At 41.2% G+C, this 26,779-nt stretch overlaps 1 protein-coding gene and 2 non-coding genes across 16 annotated transcripts in view; 2 read left to right on the top strand and 1 right to left on the bottom strand.

Moving 5' to 3' along the window:
• CLYBL (citramalyl-CoA lyase) overlaps positions 1-26,779 on the bottom strand; it is a 290,169-nt gene that overhangs the window by 97,146 nt on the left and 166,244 nt on the right. For all 14 annotated transcript variants that reach the window (XM_024231099.3, XM_024231097.2, XM_063715019.1 and 11 more), the window contains exon 2: positions 26,317-26,503. In XM_024231099.3, the coding sequence (XP_024086867.1) occupies positions 26,317-26,503 (187 nt within the window). The remainder of the gene's footprint in view (positions 1-26,316; positions 26,504-26,779) is intronic.
• Positions 15,245-15,348, top strand: LOC112128663 (small nucleolar RNA U13). Its single transcript, XR_002911152.2, has one exon. It is a non-coding gene; the product is annotated as a small nucleolar RNA U13 (small nucleolar RNA).
• LOC112128649 (small nucleolar RNA SNORA25) lies at positions 15,419-15,545 on the top strand. Its single transcript, XR_002911138.1, has one exon. It is a non-coding gene; the product is annotated as a small nucleolar RNA SNORA25 (small nucleolar RNA).

Raw genomic sequence — 26,779 nt, 5'->3', positions numbered from 1 at the left:
CACACAATTTGATGATTTTCTTTGTTATTGTCAAAAAATGCTGATCCACGAAGAGTCCCTTCCTGGGTTATGTTAATTCAGCTGCCTGTTTTATAATAGGATTATGTTTCCCAGGATTTAAAAATCCCACTTGTTAACTACCAAATAGACTTCTACAGCAGCTATAAAAATCTAATTTAATCCCTATTGGCATTCACAAAATAGCTGAGGTACAATTTATGTCTAACTACACTTAACACCCTACAACCTCCAATAAATATACAACATTTCTTTTGAAGTTATAAAAGGAAACTGTTCAGTAGGAAAACTGGAGTCTCGTGGGTCCAATCATACAATATTTCTAAGGCAGAACAAATGTTGTTTACATACGGTAAGGATTACGGGGAAAGTTTGTTTAAACAGATTAATGGATGTTTACGTGTATTAATACTCTCTTTTACATCATGCAAATTCCAATTAAAATGATCTTCATTTCTTTCACTGGAAAATAATTACAGAGGGAGCCAACTATTTGCTCTGTTACCATTTAGTTTAAGAATCTAATTAGGTTAGAATAAATTTCAGAACGGAACACTCACCAAACTTGAGGTAGGCGGCTAATACCACATTTCACTTTACAAAGGGGGAAGGCAGTTTTTGCTGAGTGAGTGAAGATGATGGAGGGGGAACGAGCCCAAACATGATCCCGTGGGCCAAAGAGAGCAGTAAGCAGATTCTCTTTTGTCTTTGGGTCTTCATTCTTATATTACTCTCTCTTCAAAAAATGGAATTGAGATGACATTAAAGGGCCTTCTGGGAATGTAAAATTTGAGCGCAGTGAAAGAGAAATACTTCTTCTCCTGCCTCTCCCCTCCTTCCTTCTTCAGATAGGTGACTATGGGGAAGCTTATGGTAAGCCAGATGGGAACAGAGAAACACTGGCAAATATTGTTTCAAGATGAAGGAGAGGAAAACAAGGAGGCTGACATGTAACATATCAAAGAATATCCAGGCACTCAAGTTGAACATGAATCTCAGGGCAGTCCAACCTCTTTAAAGATGCAAATTGCAGTCAAACACAGAAAACAGTAGGGTTCTGTTTATCCTTTCACAAAGGGTGCAAACTGCTAATCAGGCTCCATTGCTGGGCTGGCCACTTTGTTTATCAATAAACAGGAAGACAGTTAGGCTATAATTTTCCTGCCTAGTACTGGTAGCCAAAAGGAAATGCTGGCAGCTTGGTAGTACTGAGTTCCAGTTGCATCAAAACCCAATTATTATTGTAATAATGTATGGGTGTTTGCAAGTTGCACAGGCGTGCCACACATGTCCACAAAATCACATGAAACATACTGGCAGAGAACGAGCTTGGTGATACTCGGACTAAGGGGAGCTGTCAAAATAGGCCTGGTCCTCCAAGAGCTCAGCTGTGGAGTGTTGTTTAAACACACACACACACACACACACACACACACACACACACACACACACACACACACACACAGAGCTAACATGGGAGACATAGAAATCTTTTATATATTAACACAACACAACAAAAACATGATTTGAATAAGATCAAACAAGAAACAGGCAATAAACTCAGCTCCAAAACCAGAAATTTGACTGGGATATTTTCTAACTGCCACTGCAAGTTCTGTTAACATGGAATGCTTATACATCCTCTAAAAGAGACAGTTCAGAGTTATTTTCATGTCAGTGGAACTACCTTCCTGAGATACTAAAAGATCTTAAATCTTAAATGTAGTATAAGATCCCAAATCTAACATATAACAAAAATTCAGTCATACATGTATTTAGGCATTAAAATCGCTCAACTCATGACTTGAGTTCTTTCATTTCTGTCTCCACACATGCATCTATATGAGACTAAGATGCACTCTGAACTCTATATAACTCCCAAAGTGGGGCATGACAAATATAAAATAAAAAGGGACTATAATTTCTACAACATGGTGCTTCTATCAATGTTGAAATAATAGCAAATTAATAACAGCTACCATATATTGATCACATGTAACCCATTTATTCATAAAACATTTGCTAAATACCTACTATGACTATGTCTCGGGCACCCTGGTAAGCAATGGGGGTACCATGGCACCCTCTTCACAAAGCCAAGAGCCTACCAGGGAAGCAGGTATGAAATAAGTCATTACATTAGGGTGTGGTGACTGCCCAGATGGAGTAGGTGGGCTGCCCACTTTTGCTTGTACCCAACCAGTCTACACTACTGTGTCCGACTCTCCAAGATGCCACCCCACAGCAACCTGCCTGGCAACTTGAGATGGGGAACCTTGGCTCACTTCTGCTAAGATGATATTGGACAAGTGAAAATCCAACAGGTTTTGTGTGGCTCTGTTAATAACCTTCATTAGCAAATGTGGTGATCAAAGTGCAGCTCTGGGGTATGGACTGCCTGGCTTCCTTGCTTATTAGCTGTGTGACCTTGGGCAAGTTTGTTAACCTCTCTGTATTCCACTTTCCTTATCTGTCATCTGTCAATGGGGACAATAATAGCACCTCTTTCATAGAGTTGCTATGAACATGAAATGAGTTAACCCATGCAGAGCACTTAGAAATAGTGCTAGCACACAGGAAGTACTCCCTAAATGTTCTCTAGAATCAATCTCAGATCATCTTCAGCACCATGGTCAGCTCCACAGCCTGGCCCTCTTAGGAAGGGGAGAGGCTGGAAGGAACTATTGTGGGGAACTGCCTTCGGTTTAGGAATGGGCCAAAATTCAAGGAGGCCACTGTCCTCTAGCCAAACCCAGGAAGGAGATGTGTTAGTGCCCACCCCACCTGTGGCCCTCAAAGTTGAAGGCTGATGCATGCAGCATGTCTCCAGTGAAGCAGCCCAATCATGGCTACCGGCACAGGGAGCCATGATGGCCCTGACCAGTGGAAGTTCCTAGATCAGTTCTCCCTAATCCTCTTATGTCTTGACCACAAATTTGGGCTCTCATACCCACTTCAGGCTCCCTTTGCTCTGACTATGTGGAACAGTTTTTTTCCACTTACTGGCCCTCTCTACTTTGCTTTCCCCTGTGTGCCTATCCATCCACATCTCTAGGAAAGAGAAGCTGTTGACAACATTCCGCCCTGCCCCATGCCCTGCAGACCTGCACCAGTTGGGCCAGGTTATCAGCTTTCCCCTGCAAAATGGCAGGGGGCTTAGATGAAATGCTCAGCAGAATGCCTATTGGTGTTCAAACCTAGTTTCATTATTCTTCTACCCCTGGAGGCTCCAAGAATTCACCCTCCAATTCTTGAATAGTCTTTGGGAAACCAAAGACAAAGCTGTCCTTTTATCTCCTGCCAGGTCCCTGGCTCATCTTTTTCTCTAGGCTTTTGAGCTTTTCTGACAAATGTCTAGGGAGAGTTTTTGTTTTTTGTGTTTTTGAGACAGGTTCTCACTCTGTCACCCAGGCTGGAGTGTGGTGGCATGATCATGGCCCACTGCAGTCTCAACATCCTAGGCTCAAGCAATCTTCCCATCTCAGACTCCTGAGTAACTGGGACCACAAGCACATGCCACCATGCCTGGGTAATATATATATATTTTTTTGTAGAGACGGGGTCTCACTATGTTGCCCGGGCTGATCTTCAACTCCTGGCCTCAAGTGATCCTCCGTCCTCAGCCTCCCAAAGTGCTAGGATTACAGGCATGAGCCACTATCTCTGGCCCTAGAAAAGTCTTTTTGGTTTAATTACCTGGAGTTAATCAATAACTTGCCCAAGAATATGCTCCTTCTTAGACTAGACTTGGCTGAGAATTCAAGGCCCAACTGTTAACTTTTGGAGGTTAATTTCTGACCAATAAATGGCTAACACAACTACATTACATGGAGGAAACTGCAAAAACATATTTGAAATAGCACATTTTTAGCAGAAAGGCAGGCTGTGTCTTGAGTTAATTCCTGACTTGACATTTGCTCCTCACGAGCCACACTTTCCTCCTCTTTTATCAGCAAAACACCATGCGGCCTGCATAGCTGGTACAGAATAAGATTTAAACCACCACTACCACCATCCTGAGAAGCTTTGATGTATTTAAAAATACATGGCAAAAGTACGATATTATTGCTGAACTCTGTCTTTAAATCACAATATTAAATTATGACTTAAAATACACCCACTGATTTATTATTAAAAACATAGTATTTAGCCTGGGTGTGGTGGCTCACACCTATAATCCCAGCACTTTGGGAGGCCAAGACAGACGGATCACCTGAGGTCAGGAATTCTAGATCAGTCTGGCCAACATGGTGAAATCCTGTCTCTACCAAAAATACAAAAATTAGCCAGGCGTGGTGGCACATGCCTGTAATCCCAACTACTCGGGAGGCTGAGGCATAAGAATTGGTTGAACTCGGAAGGCGGAGGTTGTGGTGAGCCAAGACAGCACCACTGCACTCTAGCCTGGGTATGACTCCATCTCAAAATAATAATAATAATAATAAATGAAAATATAGTATTTAATACTTTGTTATAAATTGTGGCAAATTAAATTTTTAAAACCTGAAAAGAATACTATGTTTTGAAATGAAGCATGTTCTCTGCATGATTTCACACTATCTCCTCTTTATTTTGGCAGTGGTTATATACACTTGAATCTTTTTTTTTGAGATGGAGTCTTGCTCTTGTCAGCCAGGCTGGAGTGCAGTGGTGCAATCTTGGCTCACTGCAACCTCTGCCTCCTGGATTCAAGTGATCCTCCTGCCTCAGCCTCCCGAGAAGCTGGGATTACAGGCGTGTCCCACCACGCCCATCTAATTTTTGTGTTTTTAGTAGAGAGAGGGTTTCATCATGTTGGCCAGGCTGATCTCGAACTACTGACCTCAGGTGATGTGCCTGCCTCGGCCTCCCAAAGTGCTGGGATTACAGGTGTGAGCCACAGCACCTGGCCACATATTTGATTCTTTAGTCACAGATTTAGCAAACCAAAACCTCTTAAATTTATTTTGTAAAAGTCACCTGTGGTCCTGGTCCAATGGAGAGATTTTAATTAGTAGCTATATTTGAAATAAGTAACTTTAATGATTTTCACCATAGTCTCCAAGCTATTTCTTACTTCATATTAGAGGAAATGGATGCAGTTTCCACATTTAAAAAGCTTTGAATCATTTAAGCTGTGTTTTCTTTCTTTCTTTTTTTTTTTTAATCTTAATTTTGAGCTGGAGCTCAAAGATCTGTTTTATTGCCTAGGCCCGGGCTTTCTGTAGCCAGATATATCACATTATAGATCATACTCAGTTTTACTTAATTGGATTCCTAGGAATTGCAGGAAAAGAAATAACTGGCAATTTAAAGCCTGCATCTCTTTGTAAAGAGACTTTGCTGAGCTCATTAAATGGAAATTGCTGACTATTATGACCCTAATAGAGATATTTGAATCCTTGCATTAAGAGGATACCTGGTTTGAAGAATAAAACAATGAGAAAAAATTTTTTGTTGTTTTTTATTTATTTTTTAACAATTACTGTTCAAAAGGGGAAAGGTTATTTAAGGGTATGAAGAGATTAATAAAAGACTGAAAACACTTTACTACTTTTATAAAAACCTGGATAGGTTTTTATATCAGAACCTTTAAGGATCAAAAAGACCTTGCAGAGCTCCTAAGCACAGTTCAGCTTTCCACACTGTTTCAGAAAGACTCAGATATCCTAATTCCTATTGAAGACATCTCCCGAGCTCTTAAGTCTTTTAATAAAGGCAAGGCACCTGGGAGAGGAGCCTTCCCATCCTAATTTCACACCCCTATTGAAGAGGAGTTGGCTCCCCATGCCCCTGTATACATTTAATCATTCCCTGCACATTAGTTCACTGGCTCGCTGTGGGAAGTATACACCTAGCTGCTCTACTAATTTATTTCAACAAAAGTGAAAGCACTGAGGAATTTAAAAGTTAGCCAAATGGATTCATGTATGTGTGTGGTATGTCTATGTAAGCATAAATGGGGCTTTAAGATCTACGTACTTGTGTGTGTGTGTGTGTGTGTGTGATGTATGCACATGTGCACAAGAAGTATAAATGAGAGCACAAAGTAGAGAGAATATATACGCTCAGGTGGAAAGGACCCTCCATCTGTATGGCAATTAAACTAATAATAATAAAGAGTACTAATAAAGTAATAATAAAGAGTAATAATAAGCCAATAACTTTGATTGATATTGGGTGTTTCTTTCTGAGCAACTCACACTGACAAATGGAGTGCCTCCCCGGTTCTGCAGTCTAACAAGTGACTACAGGAGGCCTTGCAGGAATTTCTGTTAGGGGAAGAGGCACTTAGGAAGGGGCTCACTGTGGGGGTCATAGCTGCACTCCCTTCTCTACAACGTGGCCTCCAGTTGTTCTCGCCTCCACAACCACTCACCTTCTTTTAGGCCTTGGCAGGAAAAGCATTCAAAAAGCATGGCCCAGTTGAGAAACTCCAGGGGTGGGGCGTGGGGTGGGGTGCGGGGTGGAGGGACTGCCAAAGCACTGACTGCCACTTAGAAGGCATTTGCCTTCCTCTTGTGTTTCACAGTGGAAGGCAGCTGCAACAAGGCGGCCCTCCTGGCTGCCCCGAGTACTCTGCCACGTGGAGCAGGTGGCTGAGAAGAGACCGGCTGCTCTGATCCCCACTCAACCAGGTGCTTCCCCTGCCCACTCTACTGAGGGTGGCCAGCTCTCCCCAGACAATCCCAGCCCACCTGCGGCTGCCCTTCCATTCCTGTTTCCCATGGTGGGGAAGGGTCACTGTGTGTGGGTCTTGCTCAGTGCCCAGCCTCCAGCCCAGCTCCCACTTGCTCTGAACTGTCCTCAGCCAGATGGTGCTGCCTTCTCTGGACTTTTTCTTATTCCCTTTCTTCCGAGAACTGCTCACGTATCTGGCACAATAATGCAAAGTAAAAATCTATTGTTTAGCAGTTCAAGAAAACGATTTATTTTTCTCTCTGGCTTCTGGAGGGAAAAAAATAAGATCTTTCTTAGATGGCTGTTTCCAGCCCCCTCATGTTAAGAAATCTATATAGGAGCTTAAGTGGAAAAGTGGCATTTTTCTGGCATTAGAGTCTTTTCTTTGTCTACCATTGAGGGGGGAAGCTTTAAAAATAGCAAAATTGGCAAACTCCATGATATTTAGAGAGAAAACCTATCTGTCCCAATATATTACCCTGTGAGAGTCAGGACTCTAAGGTAATAATCAATACCAGTAAGTCTTGGCATTCTAAAGCAATCAATCACCAGAGACTTGAACTGATGCTCTCAGACCCTTGTTTGGGAGCATGGTTAAGACAATGGCTATGTATGGATTTATCAAATGCTCACATAGCACTTATATGTGCTGGGCACAGCTCTAAGCATTTACAAATGTCAGGCCCCTTTAATCTAATTCTGTGGGGTGGAATACTACTCTTACCATCCTTACTCTTATTTTACAGAAGAGGAAATGGAGGTACAAAGATGTGGAATTAATTTCCCCAAGGTCACATTGTTAGGACAAAATGTTATCAGAATCCAGACACAGGCATAAGCAATATGGCTCTAAAGTTCCTGACTATCGAATTATGCTCCCGTATGTTAAAGAGATAGCTTAAGGGACATACTAATTACTCACTCTCTTAAATTTTCTAAGCTTTACCTCTTTAAAAATGACACCACTGTTTTTTGTTTTTTTTTTAAAGACACTATTTATGTAGCATTTGGGAGTTTACAAAGGGCTTTTCTGTTTGAGCCTCACAGCTGGCCCTGTGGTGGGTGGTGTGTGTTTCATTATCACCAACCTCATGGGATAGATTAAAGAAACAGAGGCTCCTGAGATTACAGGACTCAAATTCCCTGGCTAGCAAGTGTCAAAACTGGGAAATTTAAATGAGTTTTCTGTTGCCAAGCCCTCTACCCTTTCCACTAACTCAGACTGCTGGTATCAAATTAAGTTGCCCACAAGTGACATCCTAGAATATTAACTTAGGTTCCCAAGAAAAAGCCTTCCTCAAATCACAATTCTGAGTTACTCCTTTGGTTTAGACTCCAAATAGATCTCTACTCTTTACAAGCCAAATTAGAAAAAAATGAGATTATGTTCATAAAAGTTGCTTCTATGCTTCAGAAGGAAGCCATTTCTCAGGAGCCATTGGCAGATATGCCTCATCCAAACATAGAAACATACCTAGAAACGAAAAGTCATAGGATGTAGAAAACAGGACACTGATCACAAGGGAAAGGTGAAGGGAATCCCCAGAATGCTGGGGAAGGGAGAGTTCAGGATTCCAGTTGTGCCACTGACTGAAGGACCAGCAGCCCAGACTTCAAGGGACTGGATGGTTCAGGGAGAGACTTCTCCAAGAAATGAACTGATAGAATACTGGATGCTTCTGAACATGCAAAGGGGAGATTCAGACAATTAGTCATGAAGTGGGTATTGAATTAGTGACAACTTAATAGAAAACTAAGCCAGAGTTACCCATAAAGGGAAACCCATCAGACTAACAGCAGATCTCTTGGCAGAAACTCTACAAGCCAGAAGAGAGTGGGAGCCAATATTCAACATTCTTAAAGAAAAGAATTTTCAACCCAGAATTTCACATCCAGCCAAACTAAGCTTCATAAGTGAAGGAGAAATAAAATCCTTTACAGACAAGCAAATGCTGAGAGATTCTGTCACCATCAGGCCTGCCCTAAAAGAGCTCCTGAAGGAAGCACTAAACATGGAAAGGAACAAGCAGTACCAGCCACTGCAAAAACATGACAAATTGTAAAGACCACTGAGGCTAGGAAGAAACTGCATCAACTAACAGGCAAAATAATCAGCTAACATCATAATGACAGGATCAAATTCACACATAACAATATTAACCTTAAATGTAAATGGACTAAATGCTCCAATTAAAAGACATAGACTGGCAAATTGGATAAAGAGTCAAGACCCATCAGTGTGCTGTATTCAGGAGACCCATCTCATGTGCAGAGACACACATAGGCTCAAAATAAAGGGATGGAGGAAGATCTACCAAGCAAATGGAAAACAAAAAAAGGCAGGGGTTGCAATCCTAGTCTCTGATAAAACAGACTTTAAACCAACAAACATCAAAAGAGACAAAGAAGGCCATTACATAATGGTAAAGGGATCAATTCAACAAGAAGAGCTAACTATCTTAAATACATATGCACCCAATACATGAGCACCCAGATTCATAAAGCAAGTCCGTAGAGATCTACAAAGAGACTTAGACTCCCACACAATAATAATAGGAGACTTTAACACCCCACAGTCAACATTAGACAGATCAACGAGACAGAAAGTTAACAAGGATATCCAGGAATTGAACTCAGCTCTGCAACAAGTGGACCTAATAGACATCTACAGAACTCTCCACCCCAAATCAACAGAATATACTTCTTCTCAGCACCGCATCACACTTATTCCAAAATTGACCACATAGTTGGAAGTAAAGCACTCCTCAGCAAATGTAAAATAACAGAAATTATAACAAACTGTCTCTCAGACCACAGTGCAATCAAACTAGAACTCAGGATTAAGAAACTCACTCAAAACTGCTCAACTACATGGAAACTGAACAACCTGCTCCTAAATGACTACTGGGTACATAACAAAATGAAGGCAGAAATAAAGATGTTCTTTGAAACCAATGAGAACAAAGATACAACATACCAGAATCTCTGGGACACATTTAAAGTAGTGTGTAGAGGGAAATTTATAGCACTAAATGCCCACAAGAGAAAGCAGGAAAGATCTAAAATTGACACCCTAACATCACAATTAAAAGAACTAGAGAAGCAAGAGCAAACACATTCAAAAGCTAGCAGAAGGCAAGAAATAACTAAGATCAAAGCAGAACTGAAGAAGATAGAGACACAAAAAAAAATCAGTGAATCCAGGAGCTGGTTTTTTGAAAAGATCAACAAAATTGATAGACTGCTAGCAAGACTAATAAAGAAGAAAAGAGAGAAGAATCAAATAGATGCAATAAAAAATGATAAAGGGGATATCACCACCGATCCCACAGAAATACAAACTACCATCAGAGAATACTATAAACATCTCTACGCAAATAAACTAGAAAATCTAGAAGAAATGGATAAATTCCTGGACACGTACACCCTCCCAAGACTAAACCAGGAAGAAGTTGAATCCCTCAATAGACCAATAACAGGCTCTGAAATTGAGGCAATAATTAATAGCTTACCAACCAAAAAAAGTCCAGGACCAGATGGATTCACAGCCGAATTCTACCAGAGGTACAAGGAGGAGCTAGTACCATTCCTTCTGAAGCTATTCCAATCAATAGAAAAAGAGGGAATCCTCCCTAACTCATTTTATGAGGCCAGCATCATCCTGATACCAAAGCCTGGCAGAGACACAACAAAAAAATAGAATTTTAGACCAAAATCCCTGATGAACATCAGTGCAAAAATCCGTAATAAAATACTGGCAAACTGAATCCAGCAGCACATCAAAAAATTTATCTACCATGATCAAGTGGGCTTCATCCCTGGGATGCAAGGCTGGTTCAACATATGCAAATCAATAAACGTAATCCAGCATATAAACAGAACCAAAGACAAAAACCACATGATTATCTCAATAGATGCAGAAAAGGCCTTTGACAAAATTCAACAGCCCTTCATGCTAAAAACTCTCAATAAATTAGGTATTGATGGGATGTATTTCAAAATAATAAGAGCTATTTATGACAAATCCATAGCCAGTATCATACTGAATGGGCAAAAACTGGAAGCATTCCCTTTGAAAACTGGCACAAGACAGGGATGCCCTCTCTCACCACTCCTATTCAACATAGTGTTGGAAGTTCTGGCCAGGGCAATCAGGCAGGAGAAAGAAATAAAGGGTACTCAATTAGGAAATGAGGAAGTAAAATTGTCCCTGTTTGCAGATGACATGACTGTATATTTAGAAAACTCCATTGTCTCAGTCCAAAATCTCCTTAAGCTGATAAGCAACTTCAGCAAAGTCTCAGGATACAAAATCAATGTGCAAAAATCACAAGCATTCTTATACACCAATAACAGACAAACAGAGAGCCAAATCATGAGTGAACTCCCATTCACAACTGCTTCAAAGAGAATAAAATACCTAGGAATCCAACTTACAAGGGAAGTGAAGGACTTCTTCAAGAACTACAAACCACTGCTAAACGAAATAAAAGAGGACACAAACAAATGGAAGAACATTCCATGCTCATGGATAGGAAGAATCGGTATCGTGAAAATGGCCATACTGCCCAAGGTAATTTATAGATTCAATGCCATCCCCATCAAGCTACCAATGACTTTCATCACAGAATTGGAAAAAACTACTTTAAAGTTCATATGGAACCAAAAAGGAGCCCGCATTGCCAAGTCAATCCTAAGCCAAAAGAACAAAGCTGGAGGCATCACGGTACCTGACTTCAAACTATACTACAAGGCTACAGTAACCAAAACAGCATGGTACTGGTACCAAAACAGAGATACAGACCAACGGAACAGAACAGAGCCCTCAGAAATAATACCACACATCTACAACCATCTGATCTTTGACAAACCTGACAAAAACAAGAAACGGGGAAAGGATTCCCTATTTAATAAATGGTGCTGGGAAAACTGGCTAGCCATATGTAGAAAGCTGAAACTGGATACCTTCCTTACACCTTATACAAAAATTCATTCAAGATGGATTAAAGACTTAAATGTTAGACCTAAAACCATAAAAACCCTAGAAGTAAACCTAGGCAATACCATTCAGGACATAGGCATGGGCAAGGACTTCATGTCTAAAACACCAAAAGTAATGGCAACAAAAGCCAAAATTGACAAGTGGGATCTAATTAAACTAAAGAGCTTCTGCACAGCAAAAGAAACTACCATCAGAGTGAACAGGCAACCTACAGAATGGGAGAAAATTTTTGCAATCTACTCATCTGACAAAGGGCTAATATCCAGAATCTACAAAGAACTCAAACAAATTTACAAGAAAAAAACAACCCCATCAACAAGTGGGTGAAGGATGTGAACAGACAATTCTCAAAAGAAGACATTTATGCAGCCAAAAGACACATGAAAAAATGCTCATCATCACTGGCCATCAGAGAAATGCAAATCAAAACCACAATGAGATACCATCTCACACCAGTTAGAATGGTGATCATTAAAAAGTCAGGAAACAACAGGTGCTGGAGAGGATGTGGAGAAATAGGAACACTTTTACACTGTTGGTGGGACTGCAAACTAGTTCAACCATTGTGGAAGACAGTGTGGCGATTCCTCAAGGATCTAGAACTAGAAATACCATTTGACCCAGCAATCCCATTACTGGGTATATACCCAAAGGATTATAAATCATGCTGCTATAAAGGCACATGTACATGTATGTTTATTGTGGCACTATTCACAATAGCAAAGACTTGGAACCAATCCAAATGTCCATCAATGATAGACTGGATTAAGAAAATGTGGCACATATACACCATGAAATACTATGCAGCCATAAAAAAGGATGAGTTCATGTCCTTTGCAGGGACATGGATGAAGCTGGAAACCATCATTCTTAGCAAACTATCACAAGAACAAAAAACCAAACACCGCATGTTCTCACTCATAGGTGGGAACTGAACAATGAGAACACTTGGACACAGGAAGGGGATCATCACACACCAGGGCCTGTTGTGGGGTTGGGGGAGTGGGGAGGGAAAGCGTTAGGAAATATACCTAATGTAAATGACGAGTTAATGGGTGCAGCACACCAACATGGCACATGTATACATATGTAACAAACCTGCACATTGTGCACATGTACCCTAGAACTTAAAGTATAATTTAAAAAAAAAAGAAAAAAAAAAAAAGAAAGCTAAGCGAGAAAAAAAAAGGCAATTATGAACTCCACCTCCGTGGAAAACAATAGGTCTGGCAGAAATAGAAAGATAATCATTTATTACTATATAGTTCAGCTCTAAATAGTTTTTACACTGAATATTAACCTTACTAAAGTTAAAATATAATTGTATTGGGACAACTGGGGGATGGGCAAGGTTCACATGTGGCAGAGACAAGGTGGAGAGGGAGGAATGATAAATCCTCATTCTCCACAGTGAGGAGTCAATATATCATGCCTGAAATAGAAAAAATAATAATAATCTAAGAAATGTATTATTGCCAAGCGCAGTGGCTCACGCCTGTAATCCCAGCACTTTGGGAGGCCGAGGTGGGTAGATCATGAGGTCAGGAGTTCAAGACCAGCCTGGCCAAGACGGTGAAACCCTGTTTCTACTAAAAATACAAAAAAATTAGCCAGACGTGGTGCTGGGCGCCTATAATCCCAGCTACCCAGGAGGCTGAGGCAAAGAACTGCTTGAGCCCGGGAGGCGGATGTTGCAGTGAGCAGAGAATGTGCCATTGCACTCCAGCCTGGGTGACAGAGCGAGACTCCATCTCAAAAAAAAAAAAAAATGTATTATTTAGAAATATTGAAGAAAATGGCATACGAATAAGCTAGAACAGGTAAAAGGGATTGTCTCTGGAGAGGGGGAAATAATAATGGTTGGGGGTTGCTTTATAACTATTTGGCTTTTTAAATAATGTGTAAGAATGAATTTTAGACTAATTGTTTTAAAGCTTATAACCAAGCCTGGGCAACATAGAGAGACCCCCATCTCTACGAAATAAAAATAAAAAAATTAGCCAGGCACAGTGGTGCACACCTGTGGTCCCAGCTACTCAAGAGGCTGAAGTGGGAGGATTGTTTAAGCCTGGGAGGTTGAGGCTGCAGTGAACAATGATTGAACAACTGCATTCCAGCCTGGGTGACAGAGCAAGACCCTGTCTTTAAAAAAAAAAAAAAAAAAAAGCCAGGCAGGGTGGCTCAAGTCTGTAATCCCAGCTCTTTGGGAGGCTAATGTGGGTGGATCACTTGAGGTCAGGAGTTTGAGATGAGCCTGGCCAACATGGTGAAACCTCATCTCTACTAAATATACAAAAATTAGCCAGGTGTGGTGGTGCACACCTGCAGTCCCAGCTACTCAGGAGGCTGAGGCAGGAGAATCACTTGAACCAGAGAGGCGGAGGTCGCAGTGAGTGGAGATAGCACCATTGCACTCCCAGCCTGGGCGACAGAGTAAGACTGTCTCGAAAAATGATGAGTTCATGTCCTTTGTAGGGACATGGATGAAATTGGAAATCATCATTCTCAGTAAACTATCGCAAGGACAAAAAACCAAACACTGCATGTTCTCACTCATAGGTGGGAATTGAACAATGAGAACACATGGACACAGGAAGGGGAACATCACACTCTGGGGACTATTGTGGGGTGGGGGGAGGGGGGAGGGATAGCATTAGGAGATATACCTAATGCTAAATGACGAGTTAATGGGTGCAGCACACCAGCACGGCACATGTATACATATGTAACTAACCTGCACATTGTGCACATGTACCCTAAAACTTAAAGTATAATAATAATTAAAAAAAAAAAAAAAAGAAAAGAAAAAAAAGACTCTGTCTCGGAAAACCAAAAAAAAATGCCAAAGGATGGGTACCTTGTTTTGGAATAGTTGACCATGTTCTCTGAAGTGCTATCCTACTGTAAAAATAGATACATTTCAACAAAAGTACTTTTTAATGCATTTTTGGGCTCAGTAGAATGTAAGAGAATTTTAGCTGGGCACAGTGGCCTATGCCTATAATCCCAGCACTTTGGGAGGCCGAGGTGGGCGGATCACCTGAGGTCAGGAATTTAAGACCAGCGTGGCCAACATGGTGAAACCCGTCTCTACTAAAAATACAAAAATTAGCTGGGCCTGGTGGTGGGCACCTGTAATCCTAGCTACTCGGGAGGCTGAGGCACAAGAATTGCTTGAACCCAGGAGGTAGAGGTGGCAGTGAGCCTAGATTGAGCCACTGCACTCCAGACTGAGCAACAAAGTGAGAGTCCATCTCAAAAAAAAAAAAAAGTAAGAGAATTTTCCAGAAGCAGAGGAATAACAAAAAGCAATAGGTTGAATTCTGATTTGTGAAAGAAAAATAAGGACGGGGGAATCAAATCCCTATATCAGACCTAGTATCAGAATACTAAGCCTTGAGACCACTGCAAGGTTAGAGAGAGTAAATTGAGACTCCCACATTAGTAATATCTTTGACTCTCAGTAGGGGCAAACACAAATTTACTTTGGAGGAAAACCTTCTCACTCTAAGCTCTTGGGATCTAAGAATTGATTGAATTAATTCCAATGAATATGGGTTCACGATCCTTTGGTGGTTCATAAGCATGACAATTGACTTCTCACGCTATTGTGTGAGATGTACCTCCTTCAAATCTTGTTGCGATGCTGGCACATTACCGATCTGATGTGAATAAAATATACATATGGGTTCATGCCATAAGTAAGAGTTAGCAGAAACAACAAAAAATGATTTAGATAGATTATTTCAAAGAGGACTCATGAGGCTACAAAACCAAGAGCTCTTAATGCTATGACCAAAGATTGAAGTTCTCTATAGAATGCCATAGCACTCAATAATGTTTTGTTTTCTTGAGGCATATAAGACTTTGCCACTCATAATCATGACATAATAATCCATGATTGTTGATGTGGGAAAGTAAATAAGTGCCCCAAAGTTTAACCAAAGTTTCTCTTCTTTAGATAAAAAATTATTTATGGCCGGGCGCGGTGGCTCATGCCTGTAATCCCAGCACATTGGGAGGCCGAGGTGGGCGGATCATGAGGTCAGGAGATCGAGACCATCCTGGCTAACAAGGTGAAACTAAAAATACAAAAAATTAGCCAGGAGTGGTGGCAGGCGCCTGTAGTCCCACCTACTCTGGAGGCTGAGGCAGGAGAATGGCATGAACCCAGGAGGCGGTGCTTGCAGTGAGCTGAGATCACACCACTGCACTCCGGCCTGGGTGACAGAGCAATATTCCGTCTCAAAAAAAAAAAAAAAAATTACACCCCAAAGTACTGAATTTATCAGATTCATAATATACCAAGCAGATATGTAGAAGAACCAAACAGAACTTCCAGATATGACAAATATAATAATTAAAATAAAAAACTCAGAGGATGGACCAGGCATGGTGGCTCACACCGGAAATTCCAGTACTTTGGGAGGCCGAGGCAAGTGGATCACCTGAGCTCAGGAGTTTGAGACCAGCCTGGCCAACATGGTGAAACCCCATCTCTATTAAAAATACAAAAATCAGCTGGGTGTGGTGGTGCGTGCTTATAATCCCAGCTACTTGGGAGGCTCAGGCAGGAGAATTGCTTGAACCCAGGAGGCGGAGGTTACAGTGAGCCGAGATCATGCCACTGCACTCCAGCCTGAGCCACAGAGCAAGACTTCGTCTCAAAAAAAAGCAAAACAAAAACCAAAAAACAAAAAACCTCAGAGGATGGGTTAAACGGATTAGACACAATTGAAGAGAGAATTAGAAAACTGGAAATTAAACATGAAGAACTAACTGAGAATGTAACACAGAGAAACAAGGAGAAAATATGAGAAGATATTAAGACAGAAGGAGGATAGAATGAAGTTTCCAACTATGTGTACTCAGCATCTCTGAAGGAAAGAATAGAAAGGAGAAACAGAGGCCATATGTGAAGTACTAATGGAAATTTTACAAAACGGATAAAAGACATGAATCTACAAATATAGGAAACATAACTTATACCAAACAAAAAGGAAGTAAAAATGTAAGAGAGGAAGGGAGGGAGAAAAAGAGTAATAAATCCACACCTTGTCACATTTTAGTAAAACTTCAGTATGCCAAGGGGAAAAAAAAAGGACTTTCGTTGAAATGTATCCATTTTTACAGTAGGATGGCACTCTAGAGAACATGGTCAACTGTTCCAAAACAAGGTACCCATCCTTTGAAATTTTTTTTATTATAAACATTTTTCCCCCCAAGACAGAGCCTCGTTTTGTCACACAGGCTGGAGTGCAATGGTATGATCTTGGCTCGCAGCAACCTCCACCTCTGAGGTTCAACCAATTCTCCTGTCTTAGCCTCCTGAGGGTGGGACTACAGGTGCGCACCACCACGCCCAGCTAATGTTTATATTTTCAGTAGAGATAAGGTTTCACCATGTTGACCAGGCTGATCTCAAACTCCTGACCTCAGGTGATCTGCTTGCTTTGGTCTCCCAAAGTACTGGGATTACAGGTGTGAGCCACCACACCCGGCCATAAAGACATTTTCAAAAAAACAAAACTGTAAACTTTATGATTAACCAACTTTCACTACAGGGAAATTCTGAAGGATGCACCTCAAGAGAAAGAAAACTGACCCCAGGAAGATCTGAGATACAAAACGGAATGATAAGCAAAAAAAAAAAAGTGGGAAAATATGTAAGATAATATAAAGAAATACTGTAGATAGCAATAATATAAAATGTATAGGATTAAAGAGAGATAACTAAAATATTGAGCAAAAATAACGCATACAGTGCAAGAGAGATAACTGGATTTAAAGTTTTCCAAGATTCTTGAGCTGTCCAGAAGAAAGGTATGGATGAATTTTAGGCATTGTTAAGCCTGCTTAGTAAAATTTCAAGAGTAACCAATAAAAATTACAAACACAGTCCTAACTTATAAACCAAGAGAGGAAAGAATGGACTAAGAAAATAAACAAACTGGCCAGGCATGGTAGATCACGCCTGTAATCCTTGAACTTTGGGAGGCCAAGGCGGGTGGATCACCTGAGGTCAGGAGTTCGAGACCAGCCTGGCCAACATGATGAAACCCCTATCTCTACTAAAAAGACAAAAAATTAGCCGGACGTGGTGGCGGGCACTTGTAATCCCAGCTACCCAGGAGGCTGAGGCAACAGAACTGCTTGAACCCGGGGGGCAGAGGTTACAGTGAGCCCAGATTGCGCCACTGCACTCCAGCCTGGGCAACAAGCAACAAGAGCAAAACTCAGTCTCAAAAAATAAAAAATTTGGCCGGGTGCAGTGTCTTACGCCTGTAATCCCAGCACTTTGGGAGGCCAAGGCGGGCGGATCACGAGGTCAGGAGATTGAGACCATCCTGGCTAACACAGTGAAACCCCATCTCTACTAAAAATACAAAAAATTAGCCGGGCATGGTGGCGGGTGCCTGTAGTCCCAGCTACTTGGGAGGCTGAGGCAGGAGAATGGCACGAACCCGGGAGGTGGAGCTTGCAGTGAGCCAAGATCGCGTCACTGCACTCCAGCCTGTGTGACACAGCGAGACTCCGTCTCAAAAATAAATAAATAAAAATAAATAAAAAATAAATAATTTAAAAGTATATATATATTTTAAAAGGAAAGAAAGATGAAAAAAAGAAACATGAAACAGGTGGGAAAACATTATGAAATATAATGGTGTAATTAAATTGAAACTTGTCAGTAATTACATTAAAAGTCAATGGATTAGCCAGGTGCAGTGGCTCATGCCTGTAATCCCAGCACTTTGGGAGGCCAACATGGTGAAACCCCGTCTCTACTAATAATACAAAAATGAGCCGAGTGTGGTGGCAGGCACCTGTATTCCCAGCTACTTGGGAGGCTGAGGCAGGAGAATCTCTTAAGCCTGTGCAACATAGTGAAACTATGTCTCAAAAAAAAAAAAAAAGAAAAGAAAGAAAGACAATGGATTAACATTCTAGTTAAAAGAGAAATTGTCGGCTGGGCATGGTGGCTCATGCCTGTAATCCCAGCACTTTGGGAGGCTGAGACGGGCAGATCATGAGGTCAGGAGATCGGGACCATCAACATGGTGAAACCCCATCTCTGCTATAAACATACAAAAAATTAGCCGGGTGTGGTGGCAGGTGCCTGTAGTCTCAGCTACGCGGGAGGCTGAGGCAGGAGAATGGCGTGAACCTGGGAGGCAGAGCTTGCAGTGAGCTGAGATCATGCCACCGCACTCCAGCCTGGGTGACAGAGCGAGACTACATCTCAAAAAAAAGAGAGAAATTATCAACATGGCTATAGAAATTTGTTTAAAATAGGAGACGTAATTAAAATACAAAGATATGGACACTTTGAAAACAAAAGGATGAAAATGATACACTGAGCAAATGCCAACCTAAGGAAAGTTGATGTTGCTGTATTACCATCAGACCACATAAACATTCAAGCAAAATGCATTATAAGGGATAAAGACGGTCAGTACATAGAAATACATGAATCAATATGCCAGGAATATGTAGTAATTCTAAATGTGTATATACCTAAAGACATTGGCAAAATTTCTATTGGAGAATAGATTTCAACTAGACTCTCTCAATTTTTGATACATCAAGCAGATAAAAGTCAGTAAAGATTTGTATATTTGAATAACATAATTAACAAGCTTGGTCTAATAGAAAATATACAGAACTCTGCACCTAGTAAATAGAAAATATACGTTCTTCTTCAGCACATGGAACAGTTACAAAAAATGGCTAATTTATTCGGTCATGAAGCAGAATGACAAATTTCAAAGAACTATCACCATTCACATCACATTTCTCTAACCACCCACCATGCCACTATGCTAGAGCTCAGCAATGAAAAGATAAATTGAAAAAAACAAAAAACAAAAAACTCTCACACACTTGGAAATTTAAATCCTTGCTACTCAAGGTATGGTTTGTGGCCCAGTCTTGGTCCTTGAAACTTTACCATGCCACTATGATTAAGCGCAACCTTGGAGAGAAACAGTTTAGAAACTTCTGTAGCACCTGACATTGCTGTCACCCAATCAGCACTTAATTTTTATAGCAATTCATTTGTATTGTATTTTACAAAAGTATCAGTCCACAATGGATTGGATAACTAAACTGGTTCTTCATCATAGACTTTGGGAAGCACTCTTTTGTATGTTATATTTCAAGCAAGAGACCAAATGACAATTAAAAAATACTCAGAACTGGCCGGGCATGGTGGCTCGCGCCTGTAATCCCTGCACTTTGGGAGGCTGAGGCAGGATCACCTGAGGTCAGGAGTTCGAGACCAGCCTGGCCAACGTGGTGAAACACCGTTTCTACTAAAAATACAAAAATTAACTGGGTGTGGTGGCAGGCGCCTGTAATCCTAGCTACTTGGGAGGCTGAGGCAGGAGAATTGCTGGAACCCAGGAGGCGGAGGTTGCAGTGAGCCGAGATCATACCATTGCACTCCAGCCCGGGCGACAACAGCGAGACTCCTTCTCAAAAAAACAAAAACAAAAAAACCCGACTCAGAACCAAATGATTAAGAAAGGAATATGTTCTCATGGACCTATTTTGTTGGATCATAGCTATTTACTTTTTGCCACTCTCAACAACAGCTTGTGTCTCCTCCAGGTTGGGGATCTGCCACCATTTTTGTCTCCCTCCTGCCTGCCATGGCAACTAGTTGAGTAGGTACTCAGTATTTATTTAAGTATTGATTAGGTATTTAAATTTAAATACTTCAATAGTAAATAAATTTAAAGAATTGTTTAAATATTCATTCAACTGAAATGGCAGCTATGGAATCATGCCTCTTCCTCCTCGGTGCCTACTTTCTTGGCCTCACCCAGTGTCATTGAGTTACATCAGAAATCGGTGCATTACTTGGCATATTTTTAGTGTGGCCCAGCAAGCAGTGGCGTAGACAGCCCCACACCTCCTCATGCATTTAACAATGAAAAGGAGGAGATAAGAGGGAGTGGAGGCAGTCTTTTTATCATCCGTGCTTGAGAAGGTGAGCTGGTAGTGCCATCCTTGACATGAAGGAGCTACTTAAACACAAATTGGATTAGCAGGACAGGATTAGAGCCTGCTGGAAGGTATTATATACTTATAAACTGCTTTGTGGAAACTCCTATTGTTTTCATTATAAGCCCATATTTCACAGAGTCAATCAAATGAAATATGGAATTAGTCTATTAATAAAAAAATGAGATACAAAATGAAGTGACTACATTTTAATAATGCCAAGAAAGCTGAATTAGGCAATAATGGTTCAGTTTAGCCAGACTCTAACTAGATAATCTGAAATTAAGAGTTTTAATATGGATTTCTTCTTACTGAGAAATAAACTCACTAAAAATGGTCTCTGTGTCCTCCATCAAGAGAATAATATTCAAATAAGAAACATGATTAAGAGGTGACTTTGAGAAAGAAAAGAGAATATGAGATACTTGAGAAGTTTCAGGCTTATCTGGACTTTCCAGTGAATTGAAGCTCCTAGGTCTAAATGGATGACAATCCCAGTCCCAGGACAGTGAAATAGTCTGCAGATGGGAACACAGAGCTCCTGTCAGTTACCTTGGAGAGATAATGGAGAACAGGAAGCTGACAAAAGATAAAAAGAAGCCAAGGCGCTCGCTTTCCAAGAAAGACGAAAAAGGTGGGTTAGGACATACACGAGCAGGTGAGCTGGAGGCTGGTTCCTGGCAAAAATTCTAGGAGACTCAAATCTTGGTTCTGCTATTTAATGGCAATGTTACCTTGTACATATTTCAAAACATTGCTATAAGGATTGAATAAGATAACATATGTAGATGAGATAAGGTATGTAAATAACAATATATGTAATACAGCACTTGTAACAGAAAATTCTGAGGCTCACGCGTGTAATCCCAGCACTTCGGGAGGCTGAGGTGGGCAGATCACCTGAGGTCAGGAGTTCGAAACCAGCCTGACCAATATGATGAATCCCCGTCTCTACTAAAATTACAAAAATTAGCCAGGTGTGGTGGCACGCGCCTGTAATCCCAGCTACTCAGGAGGCTGAGACAGGAGAATCTCTTGAACCCGAGAGGCAGAGGTTGCATTAAGCTGAGATCACACCATTGCACTCTAGCCTGGGCAACAAGAGCAAAACTCTGTCTCAGAAAAAAAAAGAAAAAGAAAAGAAAAGGAAGAAAGAAAATTCTCAGTACAGCATTTTTGTATTTCCAACAGTTTACAAAGAGGTGGTAACAATGAGGTACTGACTTGGGGTTCCTCAAGAACAAGTCTCATTTACCTGACCTCACTTTGCTGGTTAGGTGGAGGTACTGGGGGAGAAGGTATTTTTGGACAAGTAGATTGAGAACATATCTTCACTTTGAAAAGGCATTTGATGAAAATATCATAATATCTGCATGAAAAGATTGGATTTTAGGAGAGTTAGGTTTCTGAATAAGCACATTCATGGTATAATTCATGAACTGGGTTGGGCGTGGGGGCTGGGTGCGGTGGCCTGTAATCCCAGCACTTTGGGAGGCGGAGGTAGGCAGATCACCTGACCTCAGGAGTTGGAGACTAGTCTGGCCAACATGGTGAAACCCCATCTCTCCTAAAAATACAAAATTAGCCAGCCATGGTGGTGCATGCCTGTAATCCCAGGCTGAGGCAGGAGAATCACTTGGACCCAGGAGGCGGAGATTGCAGTGAGTGAGCTGAGATCGCGCCACTGCACTCCAGCCTGGGCAACAAGAGCAAAACTCTATCTATGAAAAAAAGAAAAAATTTATGAACTGGCTATCTCTGTGCCTCAATTTCCTTACTTGTAAAATGGATGTAATCATAGCACCTCAATGGCTTGTCATGCAAATTACAGCGCCCAGCATATCGTCAGCACTATATACATCTCTATTCAATAAACCGGAAAAGAAGTTTTTAGTGGCATTCTTGTGCAGCACTTGGCCCCAACCTCTTCAAAATTTCCCAGAAACTTGTTAAATTTTCATATGATGTGCATGTCAAATTCTCAGATGATATAAATGTTGGATAATGAAATCAAAATTCAAAAAGACCTTGACAGGCTTAGGCTATGATGTGAAATATGTCAGATAAAATTAAGTCCTAGATAGAGATTTTAAGGAAAAAAAAAAAACAAAAAACTTTTTTTTTTTTTTTGAGACAGAGTCCTGCTCTGTCACCCAGGCTGAAGTGCAGTGGGGCTATCTCGGCTCACTACAACCTCTGCCTCCCAGGTTCAAGCGATTCTCATGCCTCAGCTTCCCGAGTAGCTGGGATTACAGGTGTGTGCCACCACACTTGGCTGATTTTTTGTATTTTTAGTAGAGATGAGGTTTTGCCATGTTGCCCTGGCTGGTCTTGAACTCCTGGCCTCAAGTGATCCGCCTGCCTTGGCCTCCCAGAGTGCTGGGAACACTGATGTGAGCCACTGCACCCAGCCAAGATTATTATTATTATTATTTGTTTTTTGTTTTTTGGAGACGGAGTCTTGCTCTGTCGCCCAGGCTGGAGTGCAGTGGCACGATATCGGCTCACTGCAAGCTCTGCCTCCTGGGTTCACACCATTCTCCTGCCTCAGCCTCCCGAGTAGCTGGGATTACAGGTGCCCGACACCACGCCCAGCTAATTTTTTGTATTTTTTAGTAGAGATGGGGTTTCACCATGTTAGCCAGGATGGTCTCAATCTCCTGAGCTCGTATGGTCTCAATCTCCTGACCTCGTGATCTGCCCACCTCAGCCTCCCAAAGTGCTGGGATTACAGGTGTGAGCCACTGTGCCCGGCCTATTGTTACTATTATTTTAAACAAAGACCAGCTTGGCTTTCCAGAAGTTTCTATGGATAAAAAAGAGAATTTTGGCCGGGCATCATGGCTTATGCCTGTAATCCCAGCCCTTTGGGAGGCCGAGGCAGGAGGATCACATGAGCCCAAGAGTTCAAGAACAGCCTGGGCAACACAGCAAGACCCTATCTCTACAAAAAATAAAACAATTAGCTGGGTATGGTGGTGGGTGCCTATAGTCCCAGCTGCTTAGGAAGCTGAGGTGGGAGGACTGCTTGAGCCCAGGAGTTGGAGGCTGCAGCGAGCTATGATGACACCACTGCACCCCAGCCTGGGCAACAGAACGACCAAAAAAAATTTTTTTAATGAAATTTTAGCTGACTCTGAGCTTAGGATGCCTAAAACAGTATGTCTAGCACATTGCAATGTCCAGCTGCATTAGGAGAATGAAAATGTCCTAGTAAAGACACTATGTGGACACATGTACTTCAAGATGGTGGGCACAGCTTGCCCATCATTAACTCTTCTTTCCCTTCTCCTCCTCACGGTTCCCCTAAGTGGTAGCACAGCTGCTACTACTACGGAGATAAGGATGGCTTAGGAACCCAGATAAACAATAAGGAAATGTAAAGCAGAAATAGACTATATTTCCAACTCATCTGAGTGGCAGAAAACATTCTCAGGTGGGTATTGGAGGACAGCCTCAAGATCTATGAAGAACTATAATTAGAAGTTTATCAGGGCACCTAATGGCTCACTGTGCTACAATGCTAAAATAAATTCCCCTCTAATCATGATTACTACAGGATTTATCTAATCTATTTCCTATAGGAAATCAAGCTACTCCCAGGTACTTTATCAACTTTTTTCTCATAATAAACCCTGTCCCTGACAAAAGAAGATATTGTCATCCCTACAGTACAGATAAGAAATTGAGGCAAAGAAGTAAAGTGAATTGCCCTGGGTCACACAGAACTGGAATTACAATTTAGCATCTAATCTTGGAGTGCACTACATGAGGTATGGGAAGGAGCATACTGAAATCACATTATAGCCTTCAGAAAAAGGCCTATTTACTTTAATCTCTGGGAGAAGGATTAATAGTATTTTCCTTGGCACATGCCAAAGATGTTGAGTAGACATTTTAGATTCCACAGGCTCATTCTAATCCTTTTCCAAATACTTGGAAAGCCTTAGTTTGACCATTACGAAGATACTGGAAATTAAATTTTCTTTAAAATTAAGGCAAATATTAGCTAGAAACTCCAGAAAAAGCAATTAATCCAGAAAATTGTATAGTACAGCCACGTTGTTTCAGGTCACCTGGGGCAAGAAACTTTTAAGTAGGCATAAATTCAGAGAGCCAGCTCCCTCATCCCCCGCCCCATGACCCATTCCCAGCCCAACCTCATTGTCTAGGGCCTGGATAGATAAAGGTCAAGCGAACTCATGTTTTTAACTTTAAAAGTTCCATGCAAATGTAAGTTATTGTTATAATGACTTACATATCTCAACTAATTATCGAATGAATCCATGTTCATTAGAAAAACATAGAAAACAAAGTTGAGCAAAACAAAATAAAAAGCAACTACTATACAATCATGCGGTAAGAGTCTTTTGTATCTATTTACAAATTGGTTATTTTGTTTTTTTAAAACTTTTTTGGAGACAGGGTCTCACTCTGTTGCCCAAGCTGGAGTGCAGTGGCACGATCATGGTTCACTGCAGCCTCAAACTCTTGGGCTCAAGTGATTCTGCCACCTCAGCCTCCTGAGTAGCTGGGACTACAGGTACACGCCACCACACCTGGCTAAATTTTTTTTTTTTTTGGTAGAAATGGGGTTTTGCTATGTTGGCCAGACTGGTCTCAAACTCCTGAGCTCAAGCGATGCTCTTATCTTGGCCTCCTAAAGTGCTGGGATTACAGGCATGAGCCACCTCATCTGGCCTAAAAATTGGATATTTTCTAAGGCTCATCTCTTTGGTCAGGCCATGAGGAAATAAGCCAGAAGCTACAGCCAACCACTGAGGTTCTATGTGTCATTTCCCTTAAATTAAGTAGAGAAAATGGTGATTTATCCATGAAAAACTATGTTTTATTCTCTTGACACGTAACCCAGAAGAGAAAAGACCATTACTCAGTATACCTGGTGGTAAGAAGAAGAAAGAACTTCCTAGTTGCATTTTATCAGTCTGAAAATCTTACACCACAATTTTAGAATTATCTAATTCAGTGGTCCCCAACCTTTTTGGCACCAGGTACCTGTTTTGTGGAGGGTAATTATTCCATGGGAGGTGGGGGTGGTGCAATGGTTTCGGATGAAACTGTTCCACCTCAGATCATCAGGCATTAGTTAGATTCTTACAAGGAGCGTGCAACCTAGATCCTTCACATGCACAGTTCACAACAGGGTCATGCTCCTTGAGAATCTAATGCCACTGCTGATTTGATAGGAGGCAGAGCTTAGGCCATAATGCTTGTTTGCCCACTGCTCATCTCCTGGGGTCTGGCCCAGTTCCTAACAGGCTTGTACTGTGGCCTGTACTGGTCCATGGCCTGGGGACTGAGGACCCCTGATGTCACTCATTTACTTAGACCAGCAAATATCATGGCCAAAATTGATTGTCTATCTTTTTATCTATACGTACACATAGTCTCATCTACTGAAGGTCATGATTTTAAAATATACTTTGGTGGGATTCTTCCTTTCTCTCAGAGAAAAGAGATACACATTTAGAATCTATATAAAAGTAGGTCAAAGAATTGTTATTCTATTCTATACGATAGAATCTTTCCAAATAGCGGGCAATGTCACTATTCGGAAGAGATGCAAATTTCAATACCTTTCTTTTTCTCATACTAAATCATGCCATTACCTTTTTATTTGCAGCCACTCCATCCTCACAGTCAAGCACTGCACAATCTACATTCAGGGATGGAATCTTCTTTATTTTCTTTTCATCATTTCCAGGTACATAAAGCACTGCCCTCCGGGGGATGTACTTGTGATTGGATGAGGAACTATATCCAAGTCTGGGGATATCAGTTGCTAGAGACGCTTTCCTGCAAGACATATGATTGGGGTTAGTCCAGAATGAGATTTCTGTATTTATAAACTTGTGAAAAACTATATTTTAATGCAAAATTAAAATAGAACACATAGATAATCTTTTTTTTTTTTTTTTTTTGAGACAGGGTCTTGCTCTGTCACCCAGTTTGAAGTGCAGTGGTGTGATCTCGGCTCACTGCAACCTCCACCTCCAGGCTCAGGTGATCCTCCCACCTCAGCCTCCCCAGTTGCTGGGACTACAGGTGTGTGCCACCATGCTTGGCTAATTT

Source organism: Pongo abelii, chromosome 14, assembly GCF_028885655.2.
Source record: "Pongo abelii isolate AG06213 chromosome 14, NHGRI_mPonAbe1-v2.0_pri, whole genome shotgun sequence".
Lineage (NCBI taxonomy): Eukaryota > Metazoa > Chordata > Mammalia > Primates > Hominidae > Pongo > Pongo abelii.
This window is presented reverse-complemented; position numbering and strand designations above follow the sequence as displayed.